This window comes from Geotrypetes seraphini, chromosome 2 (assembly GCF_902459505.1).
Source record: "Geotrypetes seraphini chromosome 2, aGeoSer1.1, whole genome shotgun sequence".
Lineage (NCBI taxonomy): Eukaryota > Metazoa > Chordata > Amphibia > Gymnophiona > Dermophiidae > Geotrypetes > Geotrypetes seraphini.
In genome coordinates, this window is record NC_047085.1 from 148,086,901 (window position 1) to 148,104,459 (window position 17,559).

General features: G+C 42.3%; 1 protein-coding gene across 7 annotated transcripts in view; it reads right to left on the bottom strand.

Moving 5' to 3' along the window:
- DLGAP1 (DLG associated protein 1) overlaps positions 1-17,559 on the bottom strand; it is a 759,376-nt gene that overhangs the window by 240,519 nt on the left and 501,298 nt on the right. For all 7 annotated transcript variants that reach the window (XR_004538413.1, XR_004538412.1, XM_033934400.1 and 4 more), the window contains one exon: positions 6,936-7,153. Coding sequence is in view for 5 of the 7 variants with exons in the window: in XM_033934400.1 (XP_033790291.1) it covers positions 6,936-7,153 (218 nt within the window). In the remaining 2 variants the exon portion in view is untranslated. The remainder of the gene's footprint in view (positions 1-6,935; positions 7,154-17,559) is intronic.

A 17,559-nucleotide genomic window follows, 5' to 3' on the forward strand; every position in this document is an offset into this window, starting at 1 on the left:
TAACACAGCGATTCCCACCAAAAATTGTAACTTAATCGATCCCAATTCTTCTAATTCCTTAAAATGAGCTGTATGGCAACCCCTGTCATTATAAATAGAAGTTTGCTATTTCTATTAGATATTTGGATTTTAGCTCTCATCAATGTACCAAATAAAATGGTGTCATATGCTAATGCCACTGGATTTTCCAATATATTGTTCACTTGATCCCAGATAGATTTCCAAAATTTAAGTATCAAGGGACAATAGTATAACATATGATCCATAGGCCCAGCTTCAAGATGACAGTGCCAGCATCTATTAGACTTTGAACTATCTAATTTCTGTAAACGAACTGGGGTCCAAACTGCTCTATGTAATAAGAAAAACCATGCTTGTCTCATAGATGCAGACACCGTACATTTCATCCTCCAAGTCCAAATTCGGATTTTTAAAGAAATGATTTGTATCCTATTATCCAATGTTAAAATAGATTTATAAGACCATCATTTTGTGTGGCCTCCCTCTAATAACTTCAGTGTTTGCTGTCCTTTCTAGAGCAGAATTTCAGAGCATGGCAGGTGGTGCATGAGGATTCCGAAAAGTGTGGGGTAATTTTGGATCCAATCATCTACATGGATCATGGTTGGTATATGTGGTTTCTGGAAAGTAGGCTTTATTAGTACTGGCTAAAATGTCTTGTAGATTGCTGGTTACCAGTGGGCTAGCCTTTCATTTAGTTCTTCCATAAACTACAGTTCTTTGCCTATTTTAATTGTTTTAATAAGTTATTGTCTTTTTTTATGTGATTATAATTTCTTATCTTTGACCTGCATGCTACCTTGCAATTTTATGATGCAGAAAATAAACAAAATTGCCTAGAGTGTTATAATCTCATTTTTGTTTGAGGCAGTGTGCAATCAGATTGGTGAGACTCTGCTCCTAACAGATTTTTCAAAACAAGGAGGGACCTTGTGATTTGAAGATCTCCTGACGAAGGCTTCACGCCAAGACATGGGCCATATCGGATCACATGTATTAAATTCATCCTTGTCCCTATTCTTTTGGCTGTGTACGCTGTTTTGTTGCTTGTATTTGTGTCAGGATTCTCTTGTGGAAGAGGCTTGTTCAGTATTTATAGACGTACCTGGGATGTTATCTGTCCCTGGGTAGTACCGTCTAACTGTATTAGTTTCTTTTCACAGTCCATCAAAAGATTGCAGTATATTTTATCAGTCACCTCATTGTGCATAATTATGACATTCTTTCTTATCCACAATTTGTATTCAACTTACTGGTAAGCTTTGTATGATGGAAATCTAATGTTTATGATAATTTCCAAAAGAGAGAAAAACGGTGGTTTATGGAGGGAGAAAAATTGCTTTTAAATTGTATTTCCCATGCATGGTATTATTTATAGTCCTGCGTCTTCAATTATAAATCTTCGACAACATTATATGAATTAATATAGAGCAAAAAAAATGAATCTAATATAATAAAACTAGTCTTTAAGCCCGTTACATTAACGGGTGCTAGAACATATGTGTGTGTGTCTGTCTTTATTTCTTTCTCTCTCTCTCCTTAGCCGCTTTTTTCTTTCTGCCTTTCTTTTTCCTTGCTGTCCATCACCACCTCTTGCCTGCTCCCCCTGGCCATTTTCCCTTCCTTTTACCTCCCCTGTGTCCACCACCACCCCTTCACTGCTCTCCTTATGCTGCAGCAGCAGCCCTTCTCCCTTTGTTTTACCTTCCCCCTGTCCAGCAGCACCTCTTTCCTTCTCCCCCTGTCCAACATTAGTCCCTCCGTTCCTTTTCTTCAACCCCCTGTCCATCAGCATCTCTTTCGTTCTCCCCCTGTGCAACAGGTGCTAGAGTAGACGACTGTTTTTTTTTTCCTTTCTCTCTCTGTGCTTGGATGCTGTCTGTCTGTCTGTCATTCTTTCTGTCTGTGTCTCTGTCTTGCGCCCTGCCTGCCTGTATTTCTCCATTGCGCCATGCCTGCCTATATCTCTGTGGCCCCCTTCTCTTCCCCAGAACACCCTTCCCCCCAAAGCAGCCCCGTTTCCCAATGCCCCTGCCCCCTTTTGTGCCATGTCTGCCTGCTCCGTGGCCCCCTTCTGTTTCCCCCCTATGATTGCTGTCTGGCCCAGCAAACCCCTCACCCCAAAGCAGCCCCCTTTCCCTCTCCCCTTGGTGAGCCATGCCTGCTTGTTCTGTGATCTCCTGCCCATGACTGCTGTGTGTCCCCAGCACACCCCTACCCCCAAAGCAGCCCCTTTCCCTCTCCCCCTGCTTGTCTGCCATGCCTGCCTGCTCCCTGTGCATCAGCATCAGCATTTCCCTCCCCCTCACCTGTTCCTTCGTAGCAGCATGCAGATAAAATGGCTCCCTTAGTTCTTAGGTGGATTTTTTTTTTAAGTTTAAAGATGCCTACGCGGCTCTTCTCACGATCCGGCCTGCGTCGGAAGCCTTATCTGACACAGGCCGGGATCGTGAGAGGAGCCACGGCGGCAGTTTTAAACTTTAAAAAAAAATGCAGCGAAGAACTAAGGGAGCCGTTTTCAAAGCCGCCGCCGCGGCTCCTCTCATGAGCTGCACTTATATTACGTCGGAAGATGAGAGAGGAGCCGCGGCGGCGGCAGATTTGAAATGAAAATAATTTATGCGGCCAGCCGGCTCCCTCGAAACCCTCCTCCTCCCCCCCCTTTCACTTCCCGCGGTCCGTCTGGCTGTGTTGTTCTCTCCCTCATTCTCAAACCGTCCGTGCCCTACCTTAAAACTTGCAGTTCAGGCCTTGAGGATCATGGCAGGGAGGAAGGCATTTTTTGGCGGCCGCTGGAAGTTGGGGGGAGTGATGAGCCAGCGGTGCATCTGGATTGTGAGCAGCCCTGCCTTCGGTGCTGTCTCGGTCCCACTAAACCGGCTGGCAATAACGAAGCCAGACATCACGGGGGCTTTCCCTCTTGCTAAATCGCTATAGGCTCTGCCGGTCTCGATCCCGCCCCTCAGGATCGAGACCGGCAGAGCCTTTAGTAATTTGGCAAAAGGGAAGAACCCATGGCATCTGACTTTGTTATTGCCAGCCGGTTTAACAGGGACAGGACCGAAGGCAGGACTGCTCACAATCCGGATGTGCCACAGGACTCGGCGTTCACTCACTCTGTGACGGTTCGTCTTCAGCCAGTGACGTGCTAAGCGCGCATGCGCAGTCGTGCGGCCACACCACTACAGAAAAGGGATCAGGGAACACGTTTCGCTACTGCGCATGCGCGGGCTAGCATTTTATTATTTAAGATGGTAAGTCGCGCATGCGCACTTCCTAAGTGTGTGCCGGTTTTCCGTGAGCTGTAGAGACACATAGGAAGTGCGCATGCGCGGCTTACGATTCTTTGAAAGACGTGGTGGTGGCTACTCTCACGATCCCCACCTGCGTCGGACTTCCGACGCAGGCGGGGATCATGAGAGGAGCCACCGCCGCGTCTTTCAACTTAAAAAAAAAACAAAACAAGGCGGATGTCGGCCCGATGGCTGGAGTTCACCGCTGAGTCCGGTGAGGAGTGCTTCCCTCAACAGGAACCGTCGGGTCTAATTCAAATACTCCCAGCAGGTCGGAAGGGGGCGGAGCAGGCTCGCACGCCTGGCGGGGACCGGACAGGAACTAGACTCCCTGCAGGAGCCAGCCTGATGGCTGGAGATCACCGGACTGGATGGGGGAGCAGGTAAGGGGGTGCTGCAGAACAGGAGGAGCAGGGAAGAGGTGATTCTGGACAGGGGGGGGAGGTAACAGGAAGGGAGGCCTACTGCTGGATAGGGGAAGCAGGGAAGAGGTGCTGCTAGATGGGGGGGGGGAGGTAAAAGGAAGGGAGAAGGGCTCCTGCAAAGGAGAAGAGCTACTGCTGGATATGGGGAGCTGAAAATGGGATGATGCTAAACAGGGTGAGATAAAAGGAGAAGGGCTACTGCTATATAGGGGGAGCAGGGAATGGGTGGGGGTGCTGCTGGACAGGGAGGAGGTAAAAGTAAGGGAGAAGGGCTGCTAGCACCCGTTAATGTAACAGGCTAAACAACTAGTAGCATTATAAAATAATAGCAAAGGCGCAATGTAACACATAAAGGGCTAGGGTAAAAATGATTTACGCTAGCAATCGAATGAATTGCCAAAACATGTTGAGCTGTTGAAGAAATGTTGTACATCAAAGCAAAATTTGTTATGCAGATAGATACAATTTGCTATTTGGAGTAGAGGAGGGGGGGGGGGCCTAGTGGTTAGAGCTGCCGCCTCCGCACCCTGAGGTTGTGGGCTCATTCCTAGCATTGCTCACTGTGACTCTGGGGCAAGTCACTTAACCTTCCATTGTCACAGGTACTGTAGTTAGATTGTGAGCTCAAGGGGTCAGGCAGGGAAAATGAGAGCACCTGATAATCTATGCCAGGGGTCTCAGAGTCCCTCCTTGAGGGCCACAATCCAGTCGGGTTTTCAGGATTTTCCCAATGAATATGCATGAGATCTATGTGCATGCACTGCTTTCAATGCATATTCATTGGGGAAATCCTGTTGCGGCCCTCAAGGAGGGACTTTGAGATCCCTGATCTATGCTGTGTTAACTGCCGTGACCTTTTGCATAGAAACAGCGGTATATCAAGCACTGAGTAAGCATGCACATTTTATTAGTTTTGTTTTCAGAAATAAAGATTGCTCAAAAGGAAAGACAAATGAGTTTGTGGTACGTTATTACACGTTAAGCCTACTTTGGATAAATATAAAAGCCGTCTTTTCTTGATCATGACGGAAATAGTTATCCAAATGGTTACACGAAACTGGAAGAGCCATGACAGACTTAATTACACATTCTGGTGGTTAAATGTGTGTACCACTTATAAGTATGAGAGAATAAATGCGGATTGTTTAGGGTTTAGTAGTTCGTTTAATAAAGTGTGGAGCCTATTGACTACATTTGTTACTTCGCAATAATGGTCATTTATCTCTCCTTTAATTAGATTTCCTTACACATCTGGGGGTAGGGGAGAGAAATGCATTTTGAGTATAAAATTACTTAATTATAATTATATTCACATAATATATCTTCTTGTATTAATAATTGGGAGGGGGAAATGATGGTTTCATGTATTAATTGTGTATTTAATAGTGCATTTTATGCAGTGTTTATGTTCAATTAATTGTTTTGCACTGTCAAAGTTTGAAAATCAATAAAGATTTATAAAAAAAAAAAAAAGAAAGACAAATCTATCTATCATTAATCTATGCTACAATGTTTGCTGATTAAGGGGGAAGTTTTCAATTTGGCCTACCATTAAGAAATGCTATTTTCTGATTGCCCCAGTTATTAGTTTCTAACTCTCCTTGCATAATATTGGACCTGTGCTAAAATAGCACATTTCTGTGGTATAATAATACATTTTAACAGTAGCCCACATTGATAACTATGACCTTATAGCTAATTGAGGAGAAAATTTGTGGCTTCTATATAGGGTTACCAGATGTCCAGATTTCCCCGGACAAGTCAAGGAGTCCGGCCAACTTTTCAAAACCCGGCACTTTGTCCATATTTTGAAAAGCTGTGTCAGGCAGGGAGGAAGTCCGCAAAGGCATAATTCTATATATAGTGGGTACCTTTTATGGAATTGCACTAAACACTGTTCTGACTGGTGCTGATTTTTTGATGCCATATACAGAATTTGGACCTATACGTGTAATGCCAGAGGTATAGTACTAACATATATAAGCTACATATACAGCAAAATATCTACATAGACCTGCATATTATGTAATTCTTCCTATACTGTATGGTGCAGGTTTGTTTATTTCTCACCCGCCCTCAAACAGGGCAAGTTACATATTAACATACAAAATAAAAGATTTACATTTATCATACAAAACACTTCCGAGACACACTATAACAAATTACATACTTACATATCAAATCAAAATACATATAACATACACATCGCATCAACGACAAATTTAATTTAAGGCCAAAACTGTCCAAACCCACACATACGTCAAAATATAAAATTCCATAAGTAATACAAGATGCCTCAATAACAGACATCAATAAACCAAATAAAACAAACCAGACCACTGAACACTTCCGTGACCAGCATGCGGCACTCAAGTCATTACTCCTTTACCCTCAATCAAACTCAGACCCTATATTTCATTTTACAGAACAGATATCTTTTCAGCAGTTTCCGAAAGTTCTGAACATTTTGCTGCTGGCGAATGTATCCTGGAAGATTGTTCCACTCCCAGGGGCCGATGCAGTGAAAGACACTGTTTCTGGAAGAGGAAAGCCTTAATTCCCGCACAGATGGTACACTTCGCTATGACCAGTCTGGTCTCTAGAATAAGCTCTGTTATTGTTTACTGTAACCTATTTGCTGTCATGACTAGTCTGTTTTCAAACAATTGTGAATGTCTACCTGTAACCCGGTCTGAGCTTCTGGGAGAACGGGATAGAAATCAAAATAAATAAATAAATAAAATATTCTGTTACATGCTCACGTCTTAGACATTTCAAATGATTTCCTATATGTTTCGCTGAAAATTGATCTTAGAAATGTTTGGGCCTCAGTTATTTGTTTTACACAGTACTTCAATCAGTTATTTATGTCTAAAGGTCTATAAAGACCGCAATATTAAAAACTTGCTTTTCTTACTATTCAGTTTTAATTGTGTAAGCGTGGGCTCCTTAAGGGGAAATTCTATAACTAGCACCAAAACTTAGGTGCTGGTAGCCACCCTACCGGCACCTAAGTTAATTAGCAGACGCTATTTCGAATGGAGCACAGGGTAGGTACAGACTCTCCGTGTGTGTGTAGGGAGGAGGGATAGCATCAGTTTAAAAAAAATGCAACGAATGGAAAGAAAAATTGATATTCCTGAGCTATAAAATGTTTGTGCAGTTAGTTGAAAACTAATTTCCTGGATTGACTTACTTGAGAGTAGTGAGTTCCGTAAGTGACGGCTGGGTAGCTTTGAGATAGCTCTCCCTTCGGGCTGCCATCTTTGGCGATGGCTTAGGACTGGCAGTGTCTGAATCTCCACTGTCTTCATCCCCCATAGCTTTGATATAACTGCCGCTACGCATCCTTCGACAGGGAATTTCATCATCTTTGTTCTGTGGGGTAAAGCCACTCCATTCATCTTGAGGAACCTAATGAGATATTAAGACATAAATTCAATATAGTCCAATTTTTTATTTTTCTTTATCCCTTATGAATTCTGCACACATTAACAATATGAACTAGCAAAACAAACATGGCTCTTACTATCTAATACTTGCAAATAGTTGGAAAAAAAGAAGTTACTTGTAGTCAAGAGTTAATAAACAGTATGGGCCTGATATTCAAAAGCTTTGCGGGCCTTTCTACTATATAATGCATTAAACAGTTAACACGCAAATTAGTGCGAGGTGTTATCAATTAAGCATGAGAATCAGAGCTGGTTTTATAAATTGTAGGGCCCAGGGCTGAATTAAGGAGGGCCCCCGATCCCCTCTCCTCCAAGTGCTCCTCCCTCCCCTGTGATCTTCCCACCATTATTACCACACATAATACAACTTTAGTTTAATTCTTTATGGTGAGGGGTAGCAACACCTACGTCAACAGTAATGCTACAGTAGAGTCATTTTGAATTCAGCAGGGAAGTAGGCTTCTACTCTGTCTCTGAAAAATGTAGTGACTTACTCCAGTTGAAATCTTATTTTCCATTTTATATTTATATTTAATTTATAAAGTACTGATTTTAATATGTCAGTTTTTGAAATTTATACCTGCTAATTTTATATTTTTCACCGAACAGGAGGAGGATACAAGTCACTGTTTCTCTTTCTGTGATGTTGCATTATGTGCAGTGTCTGGCTTCTTAAGGGTTTCATTTAATTTTCTTCTGCATATGTTGTATTTTTTCCTATTAACCTTTAGAGCAGAATAACACAGCTATGACATTACTTTATCCTAAATTAAAAATAAAATTATTTTTTCTACCTATGTGGTATGGTCATTTAATTTTTCTAATTGTGTTGATTCCAGTCTCTGGTTTCTGCCTCCCTTTGTCTTCTCTTTATTCTGTCTTACCAGGGTTTCCTGTCCATTTGTCATTTTTCTCTCTTCTCCTGTTTACTTCACTTCCTTCATTACATCCATCTCCAGCATTGATCTTTTCCTTTCAATTTCTTCCATTTATTTTTCTGCTTCTCTGTCTAGATTTCATTATTATTTCCCAGTCTTCAATTTCCTTCTTTTTACTACATCTACCTAAAGGTCTCCATCTCTTTCCCTCACCTTGCCTCTCCCATTCCCCTTCCTCATATTTCTCAGACTTTCATGAACTGTATCTTCTTCTCCTTCCATCCTCTCTCTTTTCTTCTATTCCATCCAGCATCTCCTCCTTCTTTCTCTCCCTTCCAATCAGCATTTCCCTCTTCTCTCTTTCCCCTTTCATCCACTGTTTCCCTCTCTCTCTCTTCATTTCCATTTATTGTCACCCCTTTTCTTCCCTTCCATCTAGAATCTATTCTCTCTCCCCACTTCTCTACTATAACCATCTAGGATCACCTCTGTCTCTCTCTCTTACCCCCCCCCCCCACAATCCAACATCTTTTCTATTTTGAGGGAAAGAGAGATGGGACCATGCATCATAAGTGAAACAGAATACTTCTGTTTCATCTATGCTGTATGGTCCCATCTCTCTTTCCCTACTATTGTCCCATTCTCTCCTCCATTTCCTCCAGGTCACACATGAAAGCCTTTTACTGATCCTTTCCTTCTGGAGTGTCAGCCTGCAGAAATTGGGAGCTTACTTCCCTGCCTGTCACCCGTGTTGTGGGGCCCTAACCCTATGCATGCCACTGCCAGCTTCCTACCCTTCCCTGCCTGTCACTCACTTGCTGTCTCTTTCACCACCACTGCATTCAAACAAAAGTAACCCGTGCCACAGAGCCCTAACCTGTGTGTGCCACTGCCGGCTTCCTTTCTCCTTCTTCCCTTTCATGACATAACTTCCTGGATGGAAGCTGACAGTGGCATGCATAGCGTTAGGGACCCAGGGCATGGGTTAGTTTTGTTTGCATGCTTCTGCGGCAGCGGTGGAAGAGAGAGGGCAGCAAGTGAGTGATAGGCAGGGAAGGGATGGCAGCTCACATCACCTCATTAGGCAGTTGGGGGCTTCTTGTAGCTGTGCGGCCCAGGGCAACTGTCCTATTTGTCCCACTCCCCCCAAACATAAGCCCAGGTGACAATGCATTCTAACCGCATGCATTGACTATTTGCTTTGCTGAGACAGGGACTGAGTGGTTTATGGGCAGAGAATGGGCATGGACTACATACCGTAGCTAGTAGCACTTGTGCAGTGACTCTCAAGAGGAAGTGCTAAATGTATCTACATTAATTATAAATATACTTGCAGTAAAATTCTCTATAAGCATCAGAGCATTTACCGCGCCGGCCCCTGCTAAAAATCTCTAGTGCAGATTGATAAAAAGGGGGCCTTAATACTTTAAAAACAAGCAATATTAGGTTATACTATATTTCATTTTCCACTCTATATGAAGCTAGTGAAGCTGAAATAAAACAGGAAAAATGTTTAAATATGCATTTCCCACTTATCATTCTGCATTTTTGGCTGTTTGTAAGGCTGTTTGTAAGGCTCTAATCATTTTATGAGGCAAGTCTATTAATAAACTATTGCAGTAATCAAAATACAGAATAACTAAACAGTGAACAACAGTTCTAAAATTATAAAGAGACAAAACATCATCCAATCTTCAAACTAACTTGAGTTTGATGAAAATAACTTGTATAAAATTTACATATGTGTTCTTTCACAGGAAGAGATGATTCTAAAACAACACCGAGGCAGCACATTTGTTGCACAATTGGAATTTCATCATCAAATAATTTGACAGGTAAAAAAAAACAAAAACTAACAAACCTATCAAATATATTAAACACTTTAGAAAACCCTTATACTTTCTCACTTATAAAAATCTCAGAAAGTGACAGACATAGGGACAGCATAAAATTAATTATTTAGAGTTTGCACTTTGACAACAAATTTCAATAATATTGCAATACATTGGGGCTCATTTTCAAAAAAGAAAAAACGTCTTAAAAGTGACCTAAAGGGGCAGGTAGACATTTTTTTCTCCAAACCCTTCTAATTTCCTAATTTTAAAACCTGTTTTCTAGATGGATACCCATGCTGTTCATCAGCAGTTTGTTTAAATCTCAAGGGGGTGCTAGGGTGGTCTTATCACCTGGACATTTTTCATTGATAGGACTAAAGCGCGCCAGACAATCACGCGCGGACAAAGATGTTAAGACAAATGCGCGCAGCACGTCAGTGCGCCGGATTAAAAGCTAACGTTACAGTGCTCCGAGGGGTGTGTGGGGTATGAACCCCCCCACTTTACTTAGAAGTGTTGCCATTGCTGTTGGGGGTGGGGGGAACCCCCCAACTTAAAGAGGAAACTGTAATTTTTCACTAAAACATTGGGAAAAATTACACTTTCCTCTGCTAAGTAAAATTGGGGAGTTCCCCCCCACCCCCCTCAGAGCACTTTAAAGTTACCTTTTAATCCGGTGCCCTGAAGTCCTGCACGCATTTGTCTTAGCGGCTTTATCCTCGCATGATTGTCCCGTGCGCTCTCATCTATGAACCCATTTTTCTGCCATAATTGAACATTTTAGAATATGTCCAGAGCACAATATGGATGTTTGGGGCAAGACCTATTTAAATAATGAATAAGAGATAAAATTGTGCCCAACCTGACCAAAAAGACCACTGGAGGAATGTAAGCACGCACACACACATACACTCCCCCAATGGTCACCAACCCCCTCTCACCCCCGAAAGATGTAAATGAAACAGTACATACCAGCCTGTATGCCAGCTTCAGATGTTATGGGCAGTCCCAGTAGAGCAGAAAGCAGGTCTCTGGAGTAACCTGGAGGTCAGTGCAATGGACTGCAGAGAAGAGAACCCAGGGCCATATCCCACTTTGACTAGTATACTTGTGCTGAAAGGTGTGAGCCCTCCAAAACCCACCCAAAACCTACTGAGATATAATAGTACCATCATATAGATTAGAGAATGACATGGTGGCTGTTATCAGCAGCTATCCATGGGTAACCTGCCGAAACAGTGGGGAAAAATAAAGTGCTCACTGCGGGTACAGGGACAAGGCCATCCACTGCCCCGTGGAGCGGTGAATGGCCTTGTCTCCGCAGTTAAGGGAGGGAACGCGCGGTCACTGATCGTGCGCAGCCCCCCTCCCTCTTTCCTACCTACTGATCACTGCTGCATCTATCTCCCTCCCTTCCCCTTACTCCCTTCCTTTTCCTCCCTTCCTCCCTCCCTCCTCTGCCCCTTCATGGCACATTTTTATTAAATTTATTCAAGCAGCCATAGCCTGAAGTCACGTGCGTCTGTGGAAGCTTCTCCTCTGACGCAACTTCTGGTTGTGTCAGAGGAGAAGCTTCCACAGATGTACGCGACTTCAGACTCCAGCCATGAAGGTAAGGGGAAGGGAGAGAAGGAGAAGCTCGGAACGCATGAGGAGTGCTGAAGGGGGTGGATAAAGGGAAGGTGGTGGAGAAGAACAGACGCTGAAGGGAGGTGGAGAGGAACAGATGCTGAAGGGGGGTAAAAGAACAGACACTGAAAGGAGGGGTTGGAGGGGGGTGGAGGGGGTGGAAAGGAACAGATGCTGAAGTGAATTGGGTAAGAGAGAGAGGGGAAAAGACGCTGAAGGGAAATGGGGAACAGAGAGTGGGGAGAAGATGCTGAAGGGAAATGGGGAAGAGACGCTGAAGGGAAATGGGGAAGAGAGAGAGAGGGGAAATGATGCTGAAGGGAAATGGGGAAAAGAGAGTGGGGAGAAGACGCTGAAGGGAAATGGGGAACGGGGGTGGGGTGGGGTGGAAAGGAACAGACGATGAAGGGAAATGGGGAAGACAGAGAGAGGGGATAAGACACTGAAGGGAAATGGGGAAGAGAGAGTGGGGAGAAGACACTGGAAGGGAAGAAGACAGAGATGCCAGACTAAGGGGAGAGCGGAGGGAAGAAGATGGGTGCCAGACCAATTGGGGGGGGGAGAAATGGAAGGGAGAGGCACAGTAACAGAGCAAATGGAACAGGCATAGAGAAGGCAGACAGTGGATGGAAGGAATTGACTGAGGAGAATATGAGGAAAGCAGAAACCAGACAACATAGGTAGAAAAAAAATTTCTATTTATTTTCTCATTTTTTTTGCTTTTGGATAAAGTAGTATATTAGTTGTGTTGATATAAAATTTATAAACAAAGCCCTGCCAGATGAACATCTTTTTCTCTTGTTCAGCAGCCAGAATTTTGATTTATAAAATGACAATTGTACAGGATATTGTTTCTTTTTATACTTTAAGTTCAGTATAAAACTAGCGCAGTTTAATAGAAGAGGGGGTAAAAAATAGATGTTTTCTTGTTTTGAGAATGGTCATTTTTCCTACTGGATTTTTGGAAGTTTTCTGCAAAACATCTAAACTTGGAATTGGACGTCAGATCAAAAATGCCCCTGTCTTTATACTACCAAACAGAAGAAAAAAAACCTAATCATTTTCAAAGTGTTATACTGTGAATTATTGCTGTTATTTTTTGAATGAGAATTTTGAAATAGATTTCAAATGGAAATTTTTTGAAAAAGAGAGCATCCATGAATTCTCCATATACAAGAAAATACACCACAACTAAATATACTGTATATTTTCCACTAATCCACATCAATGAGGAGGGGTGAAAGTAAAATGCAAGAAAAAAAATACCCCCCAAAACAATCATAGAAGAAACTTTCCTACCAAATATTCCTCCCAAAATCTTCCCCCTACCCCTTTTACAAAACCATAGCGCAGTTTATTGCACCGGCCATGGCGGTAACAGCTCTGACGCTCATAAGAATTCTATGAGTGTCTGAGCTGTTACTGCCGCAGCCAGTGAAAACCCCCAAAATAAACTCTGTGGAGTGACGATGTTCCTAAATGGACTTTATTTGAAAGTGTCGAAGTTCCAAAGGTACACTGAAATCATCCACATAAAATAATTCCATCCACATAAAAATAAATCATCCACATAAGAGCCCTGAAGAAGACTTTTTGTCGAAACGCAGACCGTGTTGGGTCCTGTATCCCTAGCGGACTAGGTCCTTTAAGGCTCTTATGTGAATGATTTATTTTTATGTGGATGGAATTATTTTATGTGGATGATTTCAGTGTACCTTTGGAACTTTGACACTTTTAAATAAAGTCCATTTAGGAACATCGTCACTCCACAGAGGTTTTTTTTTGGTTTTCTCTGGATTTTCTTCTTTGTGGATATTTTGGGGTCAATTCCTTTAGTTTTTTGCTTGACTGCTGCAGCCAGTGCCTAAACCAAGCTACAGTTTTTTAAAAGGAGGGGAGAGGGGAGTTAAATTGGTCCACCTGTCCTGTCAAAGGGCTCCTTTTAGAAAGCTAAGGTAGCAGCTGCTACTGTGATGATTGCTCCAATGCCCAAAGGGATTTAATGGGCATCAGAGCATTTGCCACACAGCAGCAACTACTGCTACTTTGTAAAAAGAGGGGAAAGTTACTTGTTATCACAAATAAATTTTTCCACTTGTGCAGAATCTACAAATACATATTAATTTCCCAAAGAACATAAAGCACTGTAAAAAAAGGGAGGTGGAGTGGTGGTGGAAAAGAAGCCCCCGAAGCAAGCAACATGCCTTAAGAGCAGTTGTATCATATGCCAAACATCTAGAAAACTGGTGCCATTCCACAATAAATATGATCCTTTTAAAGGAAATAAGCTATTAACAGCACAGCTTTATCCTTTTCAGAAGCAAATGTTGCTAAGAGGGTTGCCAGAAACGAAATTAAATCCTCGAGAAATCTGATTCATCCTAGTCTGTTAGAAAAAGCAAAAGCATCCATCTACCCCTCAGCTGCATTCACTACCTGAATTTGTTTAGAATTATAATAACATTTAGAATCAAAATTTGATTTCCTTGAAAGTAAGTTCATACTATGTATATTTAGTGCATGCATTTCAATTGATATCTTAGACTTGGGGCTCCTTTTACAAAGGTGCGCTAGCGGTTTTACTGCGTGCTTAGTGCACGCTAAAATGCCCCATGCGCTAGCCACTTCTGCCTCCTTTTAGGCAGTAGTTTTTTGGCTAGCGCACGCTAATCGTGTGCGTGCACTAAAAACTCTAGCGCACCGTCGTAAAAGGAGCCCTTAGATGCATTCACAGACTGAAGGTATTTCCCTATTCCCAGAGGGCTTACAGGCTAAGTCATATTCTAAACTTGCCTAAGTACCTGCTAAGTAAAATTTCATCCGATGAGTTACAGCGAAATTTAAAAAGTGCAAGTTCCTCCCCTGAGTGTGCACTTTATGGCCTTGTTTATAGTAGAGACTAAGGAACTCCTTAATCCCTGAAGCACTTGTAGCCTGCATTAAGACAACCTGTGATTCTAGGATTTATTTGATTTATTATATTTGATATACCGCTTGCACATAAGTATTAAGCAGTTTACAATACTAATACAATAGAAATGAGCGTCGGGAGCAGCGCAGGCCATTCAGCGAGACTCACCACGCTACAAACTGCTAGCGCAGTTTGATAGAAGAGGCCCTAAATGATTACCTTCTCTGATGCAGTGGGCTCACAATCTAAATTATATTAAATATAGAAGTATGCATATATAAACCTATAAATTTAGAGTTCAGGTCTCCTAGTTTACCCATCTCACTCAGAAAAGAGTTGTTCAATCAGATATAACTTCCAGGGAGCTTTCTAGAAAAGCTGACCAATTCATCTTTTCTGGAGCTGATTTTACTGTTTCAGTCGGTGTAAAGCACACCAGCCCAATCCTAATATTAAGATATTGCGCTCTTATAATTGGGGGCATATTTGTCATTGGAATCATTAACACCTCTTGAAAATATTTTGCAACCATTTCCACCACTGATAATATGGGAATCTTGGAAAATTCTGTAGTCTCAAATTCTTTCCCTGTTGATTTTCCATATGTTCTATTTTCCTCAAAAAAACAGTTTTCTCCTTTATTATACTGGTCTGCAGTTGTTCCAATTCATCGAATTTGTCTTCATACTTCCAAAGTCTTTCCCCATATACCTGCAATGTCTCTCTCTGTGAGTCTACTTTAGAAGAGATAGCTCCACAATCATTCCTCAAAACCGTAGACACTTTCTTAAGGTTGGAGTCTAAAACCATTAAATCCTGTCACCGAGCACCTATATTGACTACTACTGGTTTAACAATCTCCCCAAACTTAAAGGTGTTACCTCCAGAAGCCTCCTCTTTCACTCCCACAGCACGGGACAGTATACTTTCTCCTTCAGCAGAGCCTACCCCAACAAAAGGCCGCTTCGCTGATCTTCCATGGCTGATTGCTGCAAACTGCTTTAGGGATAGCAGTCCTTCAGCTGCCTTCGTGCCTACACTGCTTCTGAGTTGAAGGGAAGCCAGTCTCTGTTCCGGGTTAATGTCATTTTTGGTTTATGTTATGGATCTTGGGGCCTCTTCTGTCAAAGTGCGCTAGCCGTTTGTAGGGCGGTGAGCCGCACTGAATGGCCCACGCTGCTCCCGACGCTCATAGGAACTCTATGAGCATCGGGAGCAGTGTGGGCCATTCAGCGTGGCTCTCTGCGCTAAAAACTGCTAGCGCAGTTTGATATAAGAGGCCTCTGGTGTGTTTTTTTTACATCGCTTTGATTATAAGTGGTTTATAAATCTTCTAAATAAATAAATGGGGAAGGGGAGGGAGTGTGCAGTGGTGCAGTGGTTAGAGTTACAGCCCAAACACCCTGGGGTTGTGGGTTCAAATCCTGCCCTGCTCCTTGTGACCCTGGGCAAGTCACTTAATCCCCCAGTGCTCCAGGTACATTAGATAGAGTGTGAGCCTGCTGGGATAGATAGAGGAAAATGCTTGAGTACCTGAATAATTTGTAATCCGCATAGAATTGTAGGATATGCAGAATATACATAATTAAAATAAAATAAATAAGTGAAGCCCACTCTGCAGTGAAGTTAGCCGACTCACTCATATCTATTTTAGGCATTTGTTACAATGAGAATATCTTATGTGTGGATCGTGTTTATCCAGCTAAAGCCAAGTATAAAGTACCAGCAGGGAGGAGTAAGTGAAAGATTAGGATTGGTAAAGAATGCTGTGTGGCTCAGAGTTTAAGCAGCTGTTTACCAGGGATGTTTTTTTTCATTTCCCACAGCTGGGCACCATGTTTCAGTGCTTTGAATGTTCTACTATAAATATAACTTATTCTGATTGGGCTTTTTCCATTTTTCTTGGCTACTATAAATAAAACAGCAATGCTTATTGCAACATGTTTGCACAGAAACAGCTCATGTTAACTAAAAGTAGTTATTGCAGGATTTCCTAAACCTGTCCTGGGGACCCCAAACCAATCAGTTTTCAGGATATCAGCAATGAATATACATGAGATAGATTTGCATATAGTGAAATCCAGTGTAGGCCAGTTTTTCTCACGTATATTCATTGCAGATATGAGGGATGTACGTTCAATTCAAATTAAATTTCTCATGCTGATTTATGTCACCTTGATAAAGGGGATGGAACTGCTCTCATATAAGGAAAGACTAAAAAGGTTAGGGCCCTTCAGCTTGGAAAAGAGACGGCTGAGGGGAGATAGGATTGAAATCTACAAAATCCTGAGTGGAGTAGAACGGGTACAAGTGGATCGATTTTTCACTCTGTCAAAAATTACAAAGACTATGAGACACTAAAGTTACAGGGAAATACTTTTAAAAGCAATAGGAAGAAATTTCTTTTCACTCAGAGAATAGTTACGGTCTGGAACGCATTGCTAGAGGTTGTGGTATGAGCGGATAGCTTAGCTGGTTTTAAGAGAGGTTTGGACAAGTTCCTGGAGGAAAAGTCCATAGTCTGTTATTGAGAGGCAAGGGGGAAACCACTACTTGCCCTTGATCAGTAGCATAGAATATTGCTACTCCTTGGGATTTGGCCAAGTACTAGTGACCTGGATTGGCCACCGTGAGAACGGGCTACAAGGCTTTATGGACCACTGGTCTGACTCAGTAAGGCTATTCTTATGTTCTTAAACATGACAATTTATTAAAAGTATCTAAATATTCTACTTGTTTCTCTTGTGCAGTAACCCCCTCTTTTACTAAGGTGCGCTAGCGATTTTAGCTGCATTGCCGCGTGCGCTAACCCCGCCGTACGCGCCAAAAAGTAACGCCAGCACAATGGTGGTCTTAGCGTCTAGCGCGCACGCTAAAACCGCTAGCGCACCTTAGTAAAAGGATCCCTAAGAGGCAAATGATAAAAAGACTAGGATAATAGAGCCAGAGAGAGCAGTATTTATAATGTCTGAAAAGGTGTAAAGGGACAGAAACTTGCGTAGATGTCAGGAATGTTCATTCATTAGCATGTATTGTTAATTTACCTAAAAAAACGGCATGAAACGTTGTTTGTACATGTACAAATCAAGGGCATAGATATGTACAACTGGATTAC